General features: G+C 44.9%; 1 protein-coding gene across 2 annotated transcripts in view; it reads right to left on the bottom strand.

Moving 5' to 3' along the window:
* LOC106554258 (laminin subunit beta-1) overlaps positions 1–17,412 on the bottom strand; it is a 106,021-nt gene that overhangs the window by 28,972 nt on the left and 59,637 nt on the right. For both annotated transcript variants that reach the window (XM_087708709.1, XM_087708710.1), the window contains exons 18-26: positions 15,618–15,738; positions 14,699–14,891; positions 12,872–13,015; positions 9,328–9,559; positions 7,559–7,722; positions 6,042–6,266; positions 2,668–2,882; positions 2,447–2,543; positions 960–1,338 (exon numbers count right to left, since the gene is read on the bottom strand). In XM_087708709.1, the coding sequence (XP_087564835.1) occupies positions 960–1,338; positions 2,447–2,543; positions 2,668–2,882; positions 6,042–6,266; positions 7,559–7,722; positions 9,328–9,559; positions 12,872–13,015; positions 14,699–14,891; positions 15,618–15,738 (1,770 nt within the window). The remainder of the gene's footprint in view (positions 1–959; positions 1,339–2,446; positions 2,544–2,667; positions 2,883–6,041; positions 6,267–7,558; positions 7,723–9,327; positions 9,560–12,871; positions 13,016–14,698; positions 14,892–15,617; positions 15,739–17,412) is intronic.

Here is a 17,412-nt window from a genome sequence, read left to right as displayed (position 1 = left end):
GAAAATATTGCAACACAGCAGCAGCCATGAGGTGACCACGCTCGCCGACTCCTGCACCTCAAAAATAATAAAACCTCCCCGAAAATAAGGCCAAGTACTTATTTCGGGGGTCAAAAGAAAATAAGACCCTTATTTTTGGGAAAATACGGTACATGGTCATTAAGTGAATCTGGCATTGGTAGTTTTTTAACCTACCATGATTTTTTTCCCTAGAAGTCACTAAGTCACTACAGACGTCTAGGCAAAAAATAATAATATTAATAAATAATAAGTAAAATAATAATAAAAAGAAATAGAAAGTAAGGCTTAAGATCATCTTAGTGAATTCTAGGCAAGGTCTGTAACTGTACAGAGAATTCACTAAGATGGTCTTAAGCCTTACATTCAACAACTGATGAATCAAATAAAATCAAATGAATAAAATATCGATGAGATAAAGTGGCAGAACCATCTTCTAGGAGAAGGGAGACTCTTGATTACAAACCTCCACTGACTTGTGGCTATATCCACTCCAGGAAAAGGCTTCAGGAGTCAACCTCGAGGCTAAATCCAGAGCCGGAGTCCCGGAAGCAGTTCGTGACTGTGTACAACCACATTCTGGTGACTCCTGTGATGCAGCTGGAACCAATCGTATCGGCTCTGGCGTTCCACTGGACTATTTCAGCGATGTGGAGAGGGGGGATCTGCTGCTTGGGTAACAGTCTATCCTCCATATTAATCTACCCAGGCCTTGTGCTCTGGAGAGGACACTCCAACTTTGACCTCTTTCCAGAGCATGATACCATAGTCTTTTGAGACTGAAGGATGTCAATGCAATGCAACAACTGATGATGATAATGATGATCATCATCAAAAATAAGATTATGTGTCATGCACAGAAAGTGAACAGGAGACCACATCTCTGTTTCTCCTATCTGTTCTCCCCACCTCCTACCTATCGGCATACCCATTTCTCCTACCTTGTATCTGCTAGGAGGTTGTTGAGTTCCTGCAGCACAGGACCACTCAGACTCTTTCCATCCATCAGAAGCTGCTCCACCCAAGCCAAGCTGCTCTCCAGGCTGCGCAGGCGGCTGTTGCTGGCTTCAGGTATGGGGCCACCTTCCTTCAGGGCCCGCACTCTGTCCTGCAGCCTTTGCAGCTGTTCATTGAGCTGATTCAGCACGAGATCCCACTGGCCAAAGCACTTGTGGCAGGGAGAACAGTGGGGGAAATTCTTCTGGAAACCACGTTGGCACTGGTTACAGTTTCTCCCTGTAAAGCTGCCGCGGCATAAACAGTGTCCAGTGAGACGGTCACACTGCGGGCTCTCAGAGCCCATCGGGTCACATTTACAAGCTGCAGAGTGCAAAGACAGAGGTCATATCCAAGAAAAGTTAATAAGCTAATAATAAAGATATTGTGTGTGTGTGTGTGTGTGTGTGTGTGTGTGTGTGTGTGAGAGAGAGAGAGAGAGAGAGAGAGAGACAGAAACAGAGACAGAGAGACAGAGAGCGAGAGAATGAATGAAAGGAAGGAAGGAAGGAAGGAAGGAAGGAAGGAAGGAAGGAAGGAAGGAAGGAAGGAAGGAAGGAAATGCGCGCCCGACAAAACCGCCGCGACAAAACGGCAACGTTGAAAGCACGCCCACTAAAGCGCGCCAACAAAACCACGCCCACAAAAGCGCGATTAGGGTTTTTAGGTTAGGGTTAGGGTTAGGGTTAGGGTTGTTACCATTGTTACCGTTGTTTTCTCATTGTTTTTGATGGCGCGCTTTTGTCGGCACACATTTGTTGACGCGCTTTAGTGGGCGTGCTTTCAATGTCGCCGTTTTGTCGTGGAGGTTTTATCAGCGCGCATTTGTCGGACGTGCATTTGTCGGTGAACCAGGTCATCGTATATAATTGTAAATACTATTTTTTATATATTTTGGGTCAACTACTAAATTACAGAATAGGTTTGATAGGAGATGGAGGTTAGAGCAAGATACCAATTTAGTATCTTCCCCAAGTGTGCGGCTTCAATTTTTTTAAAATTGAAAATGCAACCTTTAAATCGATGTGTATTTAATATAAATAAATAACACAATAAAGAAAATCAAGCACAGATACCAAAATATGGGGGCATAAATAAGCAACCTGAAATATCATAAAACTAATATATTCCGATCCTTTGTTATAAGCCTACGGTTGTATGAGACATTTCACACTTTCATTTGTATGAGAGCGTTCCATTTTCTAGCTTTGATTAGAAATTAAAGAGTTTCGATTCTAATGAGAATGATGGCAGGAAACATCTAATACGCCAGATCAGGGAAGGCTGGTTTACAATCTGGCACAAGTCTTAACTTATTCCCAACCTCCCAAAAATCCAACTCTTAATCTGATAGGGTTTTCAATATGCTGTTTTGTGTGCACATTGTACTGTCGATAGAAAGTGCCCGATTACATTCAATGCTCCTATTTACCTAAGCACTGCTCTTCTGGGTCGCCCCAGTGGTTTTCTTGGCAATGAGAACAAACACGACCTCCAAAACCTGGCTGGCAGTGGCATTGCCCTGTAAACTGAGTTAAAAAAAAAAAAGCAATTTAGAATGAGGGCAAGTGATATAGCCGAAGCCCCAAAGTCACTGGGCCTATTTTAGCACCTCTCATGTGGGGTTAACTTTCCAAGGTCTTAATCCCTCACCATGTTACAGTCTGCACGCAAGGAATGGGTCGGGTCGCAGTTACATGGCTGGCAGCCCAAGTCGCTGCCGAAACCCCAGAAGTTCTGGGCACATCTGTCGCAGTTCTTTTCCACCACGTTGGCACGGCAGGGGCAATGGCCTGTAGTTTGATCGCAATGGCAGATGCCTTCGGAGCAGTGGGTGGGCAAAGTGCCTATTTCATTACAAGTGCAGCCTGGGAGATAAAAAAGTAAGGATTAGCATTGGTAAAGCAACAACCTCCCTGCCTGCCTGGCTCACAGCTTTTCCTGCCAAGAATTTTCTTTGGAATCCACCATTGGAAGAAATGTCCTTCTGGGTTCGGCTCCAAGTGGGGGGAAAGACACTGGAAACATGGAGGCTGCTTGGAAAGATGGTTTATGGTGGATTGGATGGATCACATGGCTTGAACTCCTGAACAGAAAAGGGGGATCACATGCTTCCAGATGTTGGGTGAAGAAGAAAAAATGGTGAGATGCTGAAAGTCCCTGGTTTTATGCCCTCTCTGGCCTTTGATCTTGAGTTGTATTCTGATTGGTTGTCAGACTCCCATGGGGCCATGCAGGGGCAACTCTCTAGGCTGTGCTTTGAGTCCAAGTTTGATTGAGCATTTCTTCTTCCCAGATGCCCTGTGCTGAGATGGGCAAAGGGCCAATACTATCATGCCTTAATCCCATCACCCTGGAGCTGAAGGGGGATCTTTGTTATGTAGAACACTCTGACCCAGGCCTTTTAATGGCCCATTGACAAAAGGGAAGCGGGAAGCTGCAGGGAGCTACTTTGTCTTTAAAAACATGTTTCTCCCTTTTCACATCCAGGGAAATATAATATTCTGCCTTTTCAATATTTCCCAGGATATTTCATTTTTCTAGGAGAGGGGTGGGTGCTGAGTCCCTACACCATGGACAAAGTTTCTGTTTCATCCACCTACAGGATCTGATGTGATTCACGAGACTGCAGCATGTGTAGCATTTAAGAATTCCAGAAGGAAGACATAAGCATATATTGATTTTGCTTCAGGTGCAGTTGTGAGAATCACATAGGATCTTTCAGTGAAGTCTTGTTTTAGAGGTCTCGTCCCCCCCCCCCCACCACACACACACACGAATCCAGTTTGGGAACAGCTCTCAAACACCATTTTGCTAGTCTGTGTCAAGATTTTTGGGTCGGGGTGGGCTACAAAAATTTCAGCAACGGGCTCTCTGCATGGTTGCTGAGTGGACATGGCCATGGTTGCTATGGCCTAGTCAGCCTCCTCCACCACTTTCCACTTTCCCAGACTCCAGACGCTTTCCTCAAGCCTCTGGGAAGACAAAAACTGCCTCCCTCGGGCCTGTTTCCAGCCTTCCGGAACTTCCAGAAGGTCCATTTTCCCCCCTCCCGGAGTCTCCTCAAGGGCCTTGCTCTTACCTCGCATCCAAAATGGGCCATTTGGAGACTCCTTGGAGGGGTGGGGTGGGTGTGGCCAGCCTCCGAACCAGCCATAACATTAGCTACAGGTTCTCCTGAACCCCGGAGAACCTGTAGCAGTCCACCCATTTTGGATTAAATATACACATCAATTGACATCCCAGCCCAGAAGATTTTTGAGGCTTCTCTGGATTGATTAAGCTATTAATCAATAGGAATGTTTTAGACATGAGCAGGCAAATATACATGCACTAATTCCGATGGACAAATGCACAGACTGTACATGTGATTTTGGGAGGAAGGAGAGAGAAGAGCTGTTTGAAGGGATGGGAAACCTCTGGAATGTCCTGGGGTTCTTGGGAGATGGGAATTAATTCCATGACTGCTAAATTGGGAGCAGAGAAAATGAGCCCGGATTAGCTGCCCTACTTCTATACCAGCTTACTTAGTTTTCTAAGAACCCAGCTCAGATTAGTTTAAACTACGAAGTATTGGGTGAAGTTGAAAAAAAGCTGGGATGCGAATCAACATGGGGAAAAGTGGCCAACATTGACTCAGATACAGAAACTACATGGAAGAAGGCTCTAAGTTTTCTCCCACTGATAGCAGTATACGTAGGCTCCAGTCCCAAAGTTTTTTCCCCACAATATTATGAGCATAAATGAGAACTGAAATGTTGGTCAGAAACCAGGACCACCGAAATGTGATTTTTGAATTTAAATTCAAACATAGACTGGGCAACCATTTGACTAAGATGGTGTAAGGTCTCCTGCCTTGAGCAGGGGGATTGGACTAGAAGACCTCTAAGGTCCCTTTTAGCTTTGTGATTCTATGTTTTATATCAGGAGTCCCCAATTCTCAGCCCACGATCCGTGGCCCACAGCCCATGGCCCACTACCAGCTGTGGCCTGTTCGAAATTGGGCCGCACGAGCGATGGGCAAGTGTGCACTCACAAAGCTCACAAGCGCACCTGTGCGAAGCTCCGCTCGTGTGAGTGGTGTGTGCTTACGCTCGTGTGCAAAGCTCCGTTTACATGAATGGAGGGTACTTGCGTTCACATGCAAAGCTCCATTTGGAGCTTCACATACGAGCATAAGCATCCTCCACTCATTTGAGTGGAGCTTCACGGCAGTGGGTTGCTCCCGGCGTTACTGCCAGTTCACCCAAACCGGTGCGAACCGGTAGCAACCCAGCTCTGCTTCGCGGGCAAATGCCCACCGCTTGCACACAAAGCTGCATTTGTGCAAACAGAGAGCATGTCCGCCTGCCACCCACAGCCTCTCCCCCCACTGCATTGGGCCACCAAGCTGGAAAGGTTGGAGACCACTGTTCTATATTCTCTCAACCCAATCGACTTTATCAGATTACTGTTGGAAGGATGAAATAATTCTTCCATGCCAGTGGTTGGTTGCCAATTTTTTTACTACCGGTTCAGGCATGTTCATCCGCGCGCGTGCCGTTTCTGCACAGAAGTATCCGGGCGGGTGGGCGGAGCCTCCTGCCGCCGCTACTACCAGTTCGCCCGATCTGGGCTGAACCGGGAGCAACCCATCTCTGTCCCATGCACTCTATCCTTAGCTCCCAGAAGAAAGGAAGGAAGGAAATGAAATTAAATAAAGACTAATCACTATCTCAGAATTTTAAGGAGACCACCCAAAAGCCCCTTCTCATTCCTCCTGAATATCATTCAAGCTCAATCAAGAGCCCTGGTGGCACAGTGGTTAGAATGCAGTATTGCAGGCTAATTGCGTCCACTGCCAGGAGTTCAATCCTGACCGGCTAAAGGTTGACTCAGCCTTTCATCTTTCCGAGTTGGATAAAAACACAGAATGTTGGGGGGGGGCAACAATGTGCTGACTCTGTAAATAGCTTATAGAGAGGGCTGTAAAGCACTATGAAGAGGTATTTAAGTCTAAGTGCTACTGCTGTGGCTATCTCACTCACGTCGACAGCTCCGTTGAAAGGCATTGCCGTAGTAGCCAGGCTGACATTCGGCACAGCGGGGTCCACCAGTGTTGTAAAGGCAATGTAGACACTGACCAGTGTGTGGGTCACAGGCCTCGGGGTCACTGGGGTCAATGTTATTGTTACACTGACAAGGGCGGCAGGCACCACCTTCCTGCCCAGGGCTTCCAAAATAGCCAGGGGAACAGCGATCACACCGTGGCCCTGCCAGAAAAAGAGCAAGTTATCCATGAGATTTTTTTTTTTAAACTTTCTCTTTCCTCTACTACTTCACAATCAGCCAATACTACTAAATTTCTGAGGAATCGGGAGAAGGGATTGGGTTGAAGTTGATGGAAGAAATTTAGATTGATAGGATTTCTGGTATCCAAAGTCAGATATTGGATCACCCTTTGTCTGAAGTGGTGTAGGGTTTCCTGCCTAAGCAGGGGGGTGGACTAGAAGACCTCCAAAGCCCTGTTATTCTGTTAATAATTACATTCACTGTCCCAGTTGGGTATGTACTGGGTGGCACAGTGGTTAGAGTGCAGTCCTGCAGGCTACTTCTGCTGATCACCGGCTGGCAGCAGTTTGACAGATCGAATCTTACCAGGCTCCAGGTTGACTCAGCCTTCCATCCTTCCCAGGTGGGTAAAACGAGGACCCAGATTGTTGGGGTCAATATGCTGACTTTGTAACCCGCTTAGAGACGGATGTAAAACCACTGTGAAGCAGTATATGTTCTAGGTCCTATTGCTATTGCTACTGTGTGTCTGTATGGGCACGGAAGGGAGGGGAAATTAGCAGAAGATAAATCAAGTGATTGGCTTGCAAATCTTAAGACTGCACAATTGTACAGATGAAGTATCTCCAGGGACTCTATGGGTCTACGGTTTCTGCTCCCTCCATCGGTCTGAAAAAGACCTCAAGTCTCTGCTGACTGCATTCTTTTGATGAGTCACATGATGAGCAGGTCAATTTAGCATAATTGTGGCAAGAGTCCGATAATGCTTCAAAGGGGAATCGGAGAAGATGGGCTTGCAAAGGATGGAGCATCACAGATTTCTGAAACTTAAATTATTGTTGGCAATCATACACCTTCCTTGCCCCCAGGATACAGGTAGTCCTCGACTTACAATCATAATTGAGCCTGTAATTGCAGATATGCCATGGTAGCTGTTAGGCACCTGATTTTATGACCTCTTTTGCAATGATTGTTAAGCAAATGCCATAGTTGTTAAACAACCCCGTGTTTTCCAATGGGCTTTTTTGTTGTTGTTGCCAGAAACTGGAAATAAATGCCCAAGACAGCAAAAGAAAAAAGAAAAACCTGCAGAAAATCAGAGTCGTGTGATCGCGGGAGATCACAAATGGCCGTAAACGCAAGCTAGTTATGAAAAGTGATCACATGACTGTCGGAATTTTGAAATCGGGTTGTAGTTTGGTGGAGGTCTGCTTTAACTCTGAATTGTCACCAAGCAACAGGTGGTTAAGTGAGAATTACCTGTATACCTTACCTGTGTAGCCAGGAGCGCACAAGCAAACGATCTGGTTTGTCTCTCTGTCAGCCTGGCACGAAATGCCGTGATAGTGCCGAGAACCTGGATATCCAGGACAGGGACACGGCCGACACTGTTGCCCTGATCCCAGGACTGGGTCTCCATAGTAACCGTCCAGGCACCTGCAAGGGAAGCAAAAATCCAAGCAATGATGGACATCTAAAATTGTCATGACCTTTTCAAGGTTATTTGTCACAAAATTAGTATTGTCCAGAATGGGCACTTATATCAATATTTTATCAAGCTTAGTATAAATCTTCTCATCATTCCTATTACCCATCTCCTCCCACTTACGACTGTATGACTATAACTTTGTTACTTGTATCCATACGATTTATATTGATTGTTTCCTAGTATGATTTGATTGCTTATTTGTACCCTATGATTATCATTAAGTGTTGCTTTGGGCAATTTTTCAAAAAATGGCCCCACGTGCAAACCGGAAGTTTGGAAACTGACTTCCGGATTGCCCATAGGGCTGTGTTTCTCCCTCCGGAGGCTTCAGGGAAGCCTTCTGAAGCCTCTGGAGGGAGAAAAACGGTGCAACGCATACACCGGAAGTCCATTCCCAAACCTCTGGTTTGTGCCTTGGATTGTTTTTCGCCCTCTGGAGGCTTTAGGGAAGACTCCGGAGGGTGAAAAACAGCAAAAAATGAAGGCTGAAATCAGCTGGCTAGCATGCGCATGTGTGCTGGAGCTGACAGGGCAATACCTTGCGCGCCCTGAGAAATGGCTCCACGTGCCACCTGTGGCACGCGTGCCATAGGTTCACCATCACACTCTACAAGTTAATATTGCACTCTACAGCACCCTCCAACTAGGGGTGGTTTTCACTTACTTTCCCTACCGGTTTTGCAAATGTGAGCCCGCGTGTGTGCTCAGCCTTCCGCAAATATACTTTGATCACGCACATAGCTTGCATGCATGCACATGGCTTGAAAACATGCCTAAATAGGACAGCATAGAGCCGGAGCGAGTGGGTGGGCCCGCAATTTCCACTAATGGTTTGGCCAAATCAGTACAAACCGGCTGAATACTACCTCTGCCTTCTTAACATTTCCCCCCTCAAACTCATAGGTAACCTACTTTCCACTAAACTTCCTATACCATCAATTGTTTATTTAATTCTGCAATCAAAGAGCTGAGGTGGCGCAGTGGTTAGGGTGCAGTACTGCAGGCCACTTCAGCTGACTGTTATCTGCAGTTCAGCGGTTCTAATCTCACCGGCTCAAGGGTGAAATGGTGGGTGAAATGAGGACCCAGACTGTGGGGGCGATATGTTGACTCTGTAAACCGCTTAGAGAGGGCTGAAAGCCCTATGAAGCAGTATATAAGTCTAACTGCTATTGCTATTGCTATTGCTATTTATCTATTGTCTCCTTATAGACCTGTTCATAGATGTCACACAGGTTCTTCTTCCTAAAATAACTCTGCAAGCTCAGCTCAACTCTTCCCCTGAAGATTGGAATCTACGCAGTAAGAGTAATGCCATTTTTAGGGGAGAATAAATGAAAGGCTCTTTTAAATTGCTTCGAGGCTGAGAACAAGGTGGGGGAAGAAGACTTCTATCTTTGATCATAATCCTGCCCAGCATAAAATAGATACATCTGTCAAAACATTTTATTCATTGAAAATGCTTCATCAATAGTTCTCAGCACAACATTTCTACCAGGGCTTAGGGAAGCGGGGCCTTACGTTATAACTTTCCATTGGTCTGCCATACTCACCTTTCACAATGGCGGCCTGCTGTATAATCTCGGCATTGTTGACAGGCTCCGGTGTGTGAATCACATTTCTCTGCGTGCCCGTTACAGTGACAAGGGCGGCAGTGAGGGAAGCCCCACTGGTCTAGTGGACACTGATCACACTGGCGTCCTATGATACCCTGCTGGCATCGGCATTGGCCACTGACCGGGTCACAGATTTTGGAGACCGAGCCCTCAGGGGAACAAGCACAGGCTGTGAAAACAAAACAAAAAAAACAGGGATCAACAAACAATGGAGATCTTATTCTGGGGGGCGGATCAGGCAGGCTCATCCTTATTCAAGGGTGTCCGTTGAATGAGAACGGAATTGCAGGGATGGATGTAATCTGTGTCAATACAGGCAGCCCTGAGCTTACAACCGCAATTGAGGCCAAAATTTCTGTTACTAAAGCAAGACAGCTGTTAAGTGAGTTTTGCCCCATTTTACGACCTTTTCTTGCTGCAATGGTTAAAAGGGTCACTGCGGTTTTTAAGTTAGCAACACGGCTGAAAAAGGAATCCGGCGTCCCCATCAACTTTGCTTGTCCGAAGATCACAAAGGATTATTTACCTCTTGTGAGAATCAGAACAGCATCCTGGGAAGCAGCAACTGTCGTCAATACGAATCAGTTGCCAAGTGTCCAAATTTGGATCACGTGACCATGGGGATGTGGCAATGGTCATAAATGTGAATTGATCGTAGGTTGCTTAGTGCCACTGTGACTTCGAGCCGGTCACTAAGCGAATGGTTGTATGTTGATGGCTACCTGTATTGAGGTATTATGCAAAGGAGATTATTTGGCACTCAACGTTTCATTTCAGCAATGACATCATTGTGTAAATCAGGGGTAGTCAACCTTTTTATACCTACCGCCCACTTTTGTATCTCTGTTAGTAGTAAAATTTTCTAACCACCCACCGGTTCCACAGTAAGGTGATTTATAAAGTAGGGAAGTAACTTTACTTTATAAAATTTATAAGGCAGAGTTACAGCAAACCCCTACCGCCCACCATGAAAGCTGGAACGCCCACTAGTGGGCGGTAGGGACCAGGTTGACTACCACTGGTGTAAATGATGTAAACCACTGTGTGCAAAATCTGTTCACTGATTTCTGATAAATTGGGGTGTCACTCAGTTACCTGCAGGGGTGAAATCCACTTATCTTTGCTATCGCTTTGGTAGCAATGTGAGCGTGCGCTCACCTCTGTGCATGCGCAGTACCTCCCACGCATACGCAGAGCGTCAAAAAGGTAAGGTAAGCGAACAGCAAGGGAGGGAATCCGCTTTGCTGCGCAATTTATATTATCTAGAAAGCAGGAAATCCTGCTTTCTAGCTAATATAATTTGTGCATCACAGATGATCATTGGAAAAACAGGTTCGCCTGAACTGGTTTCATTTATTTTACTACCAGTTTGGGCAAACCAGTAGCATTTTTACTACCGGTTCAGGTGAACCAGTCCAAACCAGTAGCATCTCATCCCTGGTTATCTGTTAGGGCGGCTATCTATTCTGTTGAACAGAATAGATGGAGAATATATTTGTTCCCAGTGGAGGCCCAAATAATGAGTTTCCTGATGTAGATATTATGCCCATCTCACCTCTGGCTCAGAGCATTTTTTGGTTGTTTTGTTACTTATAGTATGGTAAAGGCAAATAGAACAACTCCTTCAAAGTGACCTCAGCTGTTGGAAACTGCATAATGATGACCTTACAGGGATGGGCTTCAAAAAGTTTAGCAACAGGTTCTCTGCCTGTTTGCTGGGTGGGTGTGGCCATGGTGGGCGTGGCCTAGTCGGCCGCCTGCACCACAGTAGGGGAGAGCGTTTTTGACCTCCCTGGGCTCCGAAGGCTTTCCTTGAGCCTCCGGGAGGGTGAAAACGGACTCCCCCCAGGCTCCCTCTGGCCCTCTGGAGGCCGGAAACGGGCCCGTTTCTGGCCTTCCGGAGCTTCTGGGAGGCCCATTTTTCACCCTCCCCAAACCTCCAGGCACAAGCTCTGTACTTACCTACATCCCAAATGGGCCACGTGAGGACTCCTGGGAGGGGAGGGGCTGGAGAGGTGAGGTAGGGGGGACAGGCCAGCCAGGGGTGGTATTTGCAGCTTCTCCGAACTAGACAGATTCTTAGCTAGGGGTTCTCCTGGACCCGTGAGAAGCCAAAGCAGCCCATCCCTGTGGCCATGTTGTCTTTTCAGAGATGCTTTTTTCCTCTGTATCTCAAACTCTAAAAGCTGCTGTAATAAAAATTTTCAATGCAGCCATTGAATTACTGTTGTATGGATGAGGAGGAAAGACTAGATAATATCATCTCATGTGGCCTAGGTTCGGTTCAAATTTAATCACTGTTGGATATTTAAGTATTTTCCATCATTATTTTGGTTTTCGTTTACTTGGGTACTGCATTGGTTCCCCCAACCTTTGGGCTTTTTTTAAAAAGTAGCTTAATATATCATTACATTTTTTTCTACACCAAATGTATTTTTCTTTTGTGTTCGTGTAAAACATTAGATATCTTAAACTATGTAGTTTTATTATAAAACAATAATATATTTGATTATATTTTTACTTAGTTTATACTATATGTAATCTATCATCTCTCTCCTATCTCTCCATTATCTCTCTCTCTCTCTCTCTCTCTCTCCTATCTATCTATCTATCTATCTATCTATCTATCTATCTATCTATCTATCTATCTATCTATCTATCTATCTACCTACCTACCTACCTACCTACCTACCTACCTACCTACCTACCTACCTACCTATCATCTATTTATCTATCTATCATCATCATCTATGTCTATATCTATTATATCCATCTATTTCATTCTCTATCTATCTATCTATCTATCTATCTATCTATCTATCTATCTATCTATCTATCTATTTATCTATCATCTCTCTCTCCCATCTCTCATTATCTATCTATCAGCTCTCTCTCCCATCTCTCATTATCTATCTATTTATCTATCTATCATCATCATCATCTATGTCTATATCTAACTATCTCTATTATATCCATCTATCTCATCATCTGTCTGTCTGTCTGTCTGTCTATCTATCTATCTATCTATCTATCTCTATCCATCTATCTATCATCATCATCTGTCTATCTGTCTGTCTGTCTATCATCATCAATGTTTATATCTATCTATCTCTATTCTTTCTATCTATCTATCTATCTATCTATCTATCTATCTATCTATCTATCTATCTATCTATCTATCTATCTATCTATCTAATCTATCTATCTATCTATCTATCTATCTATCTATCTATCTATCTATCTATCTATCTATCTATCTATCTCTTCATCCATCCATCCATCCATCCATCCATCCATCCATCTATCCTATATCTTAATATTGCTTGTGCTGCAATACAAACAAAGAGTACCCTGCTTTCAACCAGCTGTTTCATCCCTCTCTGACTTTGAATGCTGGTAGTTATTGTGCTTGTGTGTTTCCTGCCATGCATACACTTTGAAAAAAGATAAAAATGAGGCAGGTCCAGCCTTAGCTACTCACAACTGCAGCCATAAGGTCCAAATCCGTAAGTGCCTGGGATACACCGGTCACATTGCCGACCCATAACGTTGGGCTTACACTGGCACTGTCCTCCCAGTTTATGGCAGACGCTGCTGGTGGAACCCTGGAGGTCACACTGGCAGGCTTAGTGGGGGGGAGGGGGGAGAGAAACAGCAATGCAAGAATTAGGGTTATAAGTGGAACACAAAAGACATTCTGCAAAAAGTCAGATTGGACAGATCTTGGATTTTGGGGTCACAAGATGAAGGAGGATGTGAAAAAATGTCTCCATGGCACACAGAGTAAAACTCCCTCTAGAGCTGTCTTAAAAGGCGAGAAGTGTTAGGGACATGCCTGCTTATCTTACACAGTAGATTATGTAGCGGAACTTCAAAAAGCTATTGGAGATAATAATACAGGAATCAAGACGTGGTTTTCAGCAGTAATCAGGCAACTGCTCTGCATTCCTGATATTCTCTGCACTTGCTTTATTAGCTTGAAAACTTTAAAGGTTTCTAGACCTTATGATTGTACTTTTTGGACATTTCAGCCACAGGTCTGGAAATGAGGTTTTCTGACTGCAGAATTCAGAAACAATCATTCAAAAGAAATTCCCTTTCTTATACTTCTCTCGTAATGCCTCCTTAGGTGTCTTGGTCAGCACATTATAAAAAAGATGCTGAGACTCTAGAACAGGGATTGGCAACCCGCGGCTCTGAAGCCACCTGCGGCTCTTTCATCCCTCTGCTGCGGTTCCCTGTCACCTGTCGGTGCCACCATTTTGAGAGGAGCTTCCAGTTTGGGGGGGGGCAAGGTGTGCCAGGAGATTCTATGGCAAGTGGTGGGCTTTCCAGTTGGCTCCATAATTGATAGGGCTTTTGATTAGGACAGGTAGAGGAAAAATGATGCTGTGCTAGGAGGAGACTCTATGGTAGAGGAAAAATGACGCTGTGCTAGGAGGAGACTCTATGGTGGGGAAACCAGACTTTCGGTCGGCTCCAGAATTGAATGGGTGGCTTCTGGTTAGGACCTTTGTGGTTCTTGGGAAAACAATTTTTTTCTGTTGGAAACGGGTCCAAATTTCTCTTTGCGTGTTTAAGGTTGCCACCCCCTGATCTCGAAAGAGTGCAGAGAAGAGCAACAAAAATGAGCAGGGGCCTGGAGGATAAACATATGAAGAACGGTTGCAAGAACTGGGCACAGCTAGTCTAGTGAAGAGAAGGATCAGAGGAGACATGATAGCAGTATTCCAATATTTGAGGGGCTGCCACAGAGAGGAGAGGGGGAAACCTGTTTCCAAAGCACCCGAAGGCCAGACAAGCAATAATGAATGGAAGCTGATCAAGGAGAGATTCAACCTAGAAATAAGGAGAAATTTCCTGACACTGAGAACAATCAACCAATGGAACAGCTTTGCCTTCCGAAGTTATGGGAGCTTCATCACTGGAAGCTTTTAAGAAGAGACTAGATAGTCACTTGTCTGAAATAGTATAAGGAGATTGGATTAGATGACCTACAAGGTCCTTTCTAACTCTTGTTATTTTGTATTCTGTAGTCTTATGTACTGATTGAGCCCACCCTGAGGAAACCTCCAGCCTTCAGATCGAAACTTGCTGATTATAGGAAATATTTTGCTACATTTATCACCATTTAATTTTCAGACACTGGGCTCTATCCTTACACCAGATTCAAGAAGACCAAAGCTGGAATTCCCACCATCGGTCCATACAAGTTTGGGCTGACGATTCCTAGAATTCAACACCCTTGGGGAATGAGAAACTGGCCCTCACCTTTCTGTGGGGTTGCGGGGGGGATTCTTTTACTTACGCAGAGCCCCGTCATGGATGATGGCAGAAATGCTGCAGAGCAGGTGGGCACAGGTCTCAGGAAGGTCAGGCATGGTGGCCATGCGAAATAATTCCAGGCATGTGTAGTGTTCCAGGGCCTCCCGGCGCTCCACAGAAGCTGGATCGTCACCATGGAAACCAGGTAGTTCTGTCACGTAGGGTAAAAGGACCAGCTGTGGGATAAAGGAAGGAGGAATCTTAGATGACCCTTCCTTCCTTCCTTCCTTCCTTCCTTCCTTCCTTCCTTCCTTCCTTTTTTTCATCTCTCTCTCTCTCTCTCTCTCTCTCTCTCCCTCCCTCCCTCCCTCCCTCCATCTATCTACTTCATTTATCTCTCACTCAAAGGAAAGGAAATCAAAGAAATACAAAAATAATCATCAAAATACAGGTAGTCCTTGACTGTCAACTATTCATTTTATGACTGTTTGAAGTTACAATAGCACTAAAAAAATGACTTACAATTGGTCCTTGTTGTTATGACTATCACAACATCCCCATGGTCATCAAAATTTGTGCCCTTGGCAACCAGGATGTATTTATAACAGTTATAACCTGGGATTATATGATTACTATTTGTGACCTTCCCAGCTGTCTTCAAACAAGGAAAATCATTAGAGGAAAATGGAGTCACTTAATGACTGTGCAATTCACTTAACAACTACGGTGATGTGCTTAATATCCCTGGCAAAAAAAGGTTGTAAAATCAGCCGTGATTCATTAACAACCACCATGCTAACAACAGAAACTCTGCTGACAACTGTGGGCATGAATCCAAGACTACATGAGGGAGAATGAAATGAGATGAATACCTCATGAAGAGGCATTAATATAAGACTTAAGGAAAGTAGCTTAGACCACAGTGGAACCCTGGGCTGCCCTTAAGAGAAAGGAGTTCTCACCGAGTCTACCAGGATGAAAGCTGCAGGATGGCGCTGTGCCACACCTGCTCGCTGGAACCGTATGATGATCTTGTAACGGTTTCTTGGCTCAAAGCAGAAGGGCCTTGGCAGAAGCAAGTATCTGGGGAGCAACGATAAGCAAAGATCTTGTCAGGAAAAAACACAGAATGCATTACGGTGGAGACAGATGCCGGCAGGATGAAGAGCCCAGTTCATAAGTCAAGAAAGTTATGATAGTAACTTTCGGGGAATGGACACCCGCACTTGCCAGATCTGAAGATCAAAGGCAACCATGTCGAGAAGGAAAAGGTAGGGCCAGATCACCTAGAAGCCCATCTGCTGAGCCAAACTATTAAGCATCTTGTTAGAAAGAAGGAGATGTCCCATAACCAGTGGTGGGTTTCTAATTTTTTTCCTACTGGTTCGCTCACGTGCGTGCCACTTCTGCATATGTGCACAAGCTTCTGCACATGTGCAGAAGCGTCCAGGCAGGTGGGCGGAGCCTCCTGTTGCCGCTACTACCGGTTCGCCCAATCTGGGCCTAACCGGGATCAACCCACCTCTGCCTATAACCCAGCTGTAACCTGGAGAGGGAGTGGGAGAGGGAGAGGGGGAGAGAGAAAGGGGGAGAGGGAGTGAATGAGTGAGGGAGAATGAATCTATAAAGCGAAAAGGAGAGAAATAGAAATGTGTTTGGAAAGCCAGAGGAAAGGAAATCCATAAATTGATCAGAATCTCTCACAAATGCTAGAAGCTAAAATTCATGCAAAATGGGATTTTGCCATATAATCTTTTTTTTAAAAAAAACTTTGAAAAGAAATATCGAGTTAGTACGTGTTTTAGAAAGAAATTATAGAAGTGATGAGGCAAAGTCTCATGCAGGATCAAATTCCATTGGCACACGTGGAGGTTCTTGGCTAAACCAAAATATCAATAACTTTCTAACCACATAAAACACAGGAGCTTTTCATTTAATTATAGGAAAAAGTCAGTCAAGCCAGCACCAAATATCTAGATGGAAGAAAAGTCAATTGCACCAAAACACAAGTTTTAACCTTACAATGTTACAATTGGACCATGGTTAAAGAGACTTGTTGGCATAGGTTATTTGGCAACCTATCTATCTACCCCATTCAGAGATATCAGGTGCAATTATCTTCCATGTTTAATCCTTCTTTCTTCTCCCACATCTTCCAACTTTTCCTTACCAGTAAAAATCCGTTAATGATAGAAAGTCAGAGTACCACACAGTGTCTTATTAAAAATGAATAATTACTATTTTCCAAAAATTTTTAGCTCTTTGCTGTAGATTTTTTGTATTTTGTATCTAAGCACCGATGATGTTACCTAGTTTGGTAATTGTTGTGGCCCAGCAGGAGCCGTTCGAGCTGCCACCAGACTCCGACAGCAAGAAGTCCTATGAGTCGGCTCTAGAGGATGTGGAGGACCCTGGACAGGGTTCCGACTCCGAGCAGGGCGCAGAGAGGCTGGTTGGCCACCAGGAGGCACCTGATCCTTGGACCAGTGGGGAGGCGACAAGGGAGAGTGAGCCAGAAGCCAGTAGAGATGTTCCTGGATGCACACCATCAAAGAGCTAATAGGCATCAGGAACAATTACGCAATTACAGGAGGTAATTGTACTCAGCTGGTGGTCATTAGGCTCCTCTCCAGACTTTAAAAAGCTACTTGTGCACACGCCCCTCTTTGCAGAAGTCAACACAGAATCGAATGTCGGAGAACTTTGTATGAGCTTGGCAGGCTGGATTGCTGCCAAGCCTTATCTGTGTTTATTGCT

Source organism: Thamnophis sirtalis, unplaced genomic scaffold, assembly GCF_051295495.1.
Source record: "Thamnophis sirtalis isolate CommonGarterSnake01/CBP01778 unplaced genomic scaffold, rThaSir2_p1.2 scaffold_3, whole genome shotgun sequence".
NCBI classification, from domain to species: domain Eukaryota; kingdom Metazoa; phylum Chordata; class Lepidosauria; order Squamata; family Natricidae; genus Thamnophis; species Thamnophis sirtalis.
This window is presented reverse-complemented; position numbering and strand designations above follow the sequence as displayed.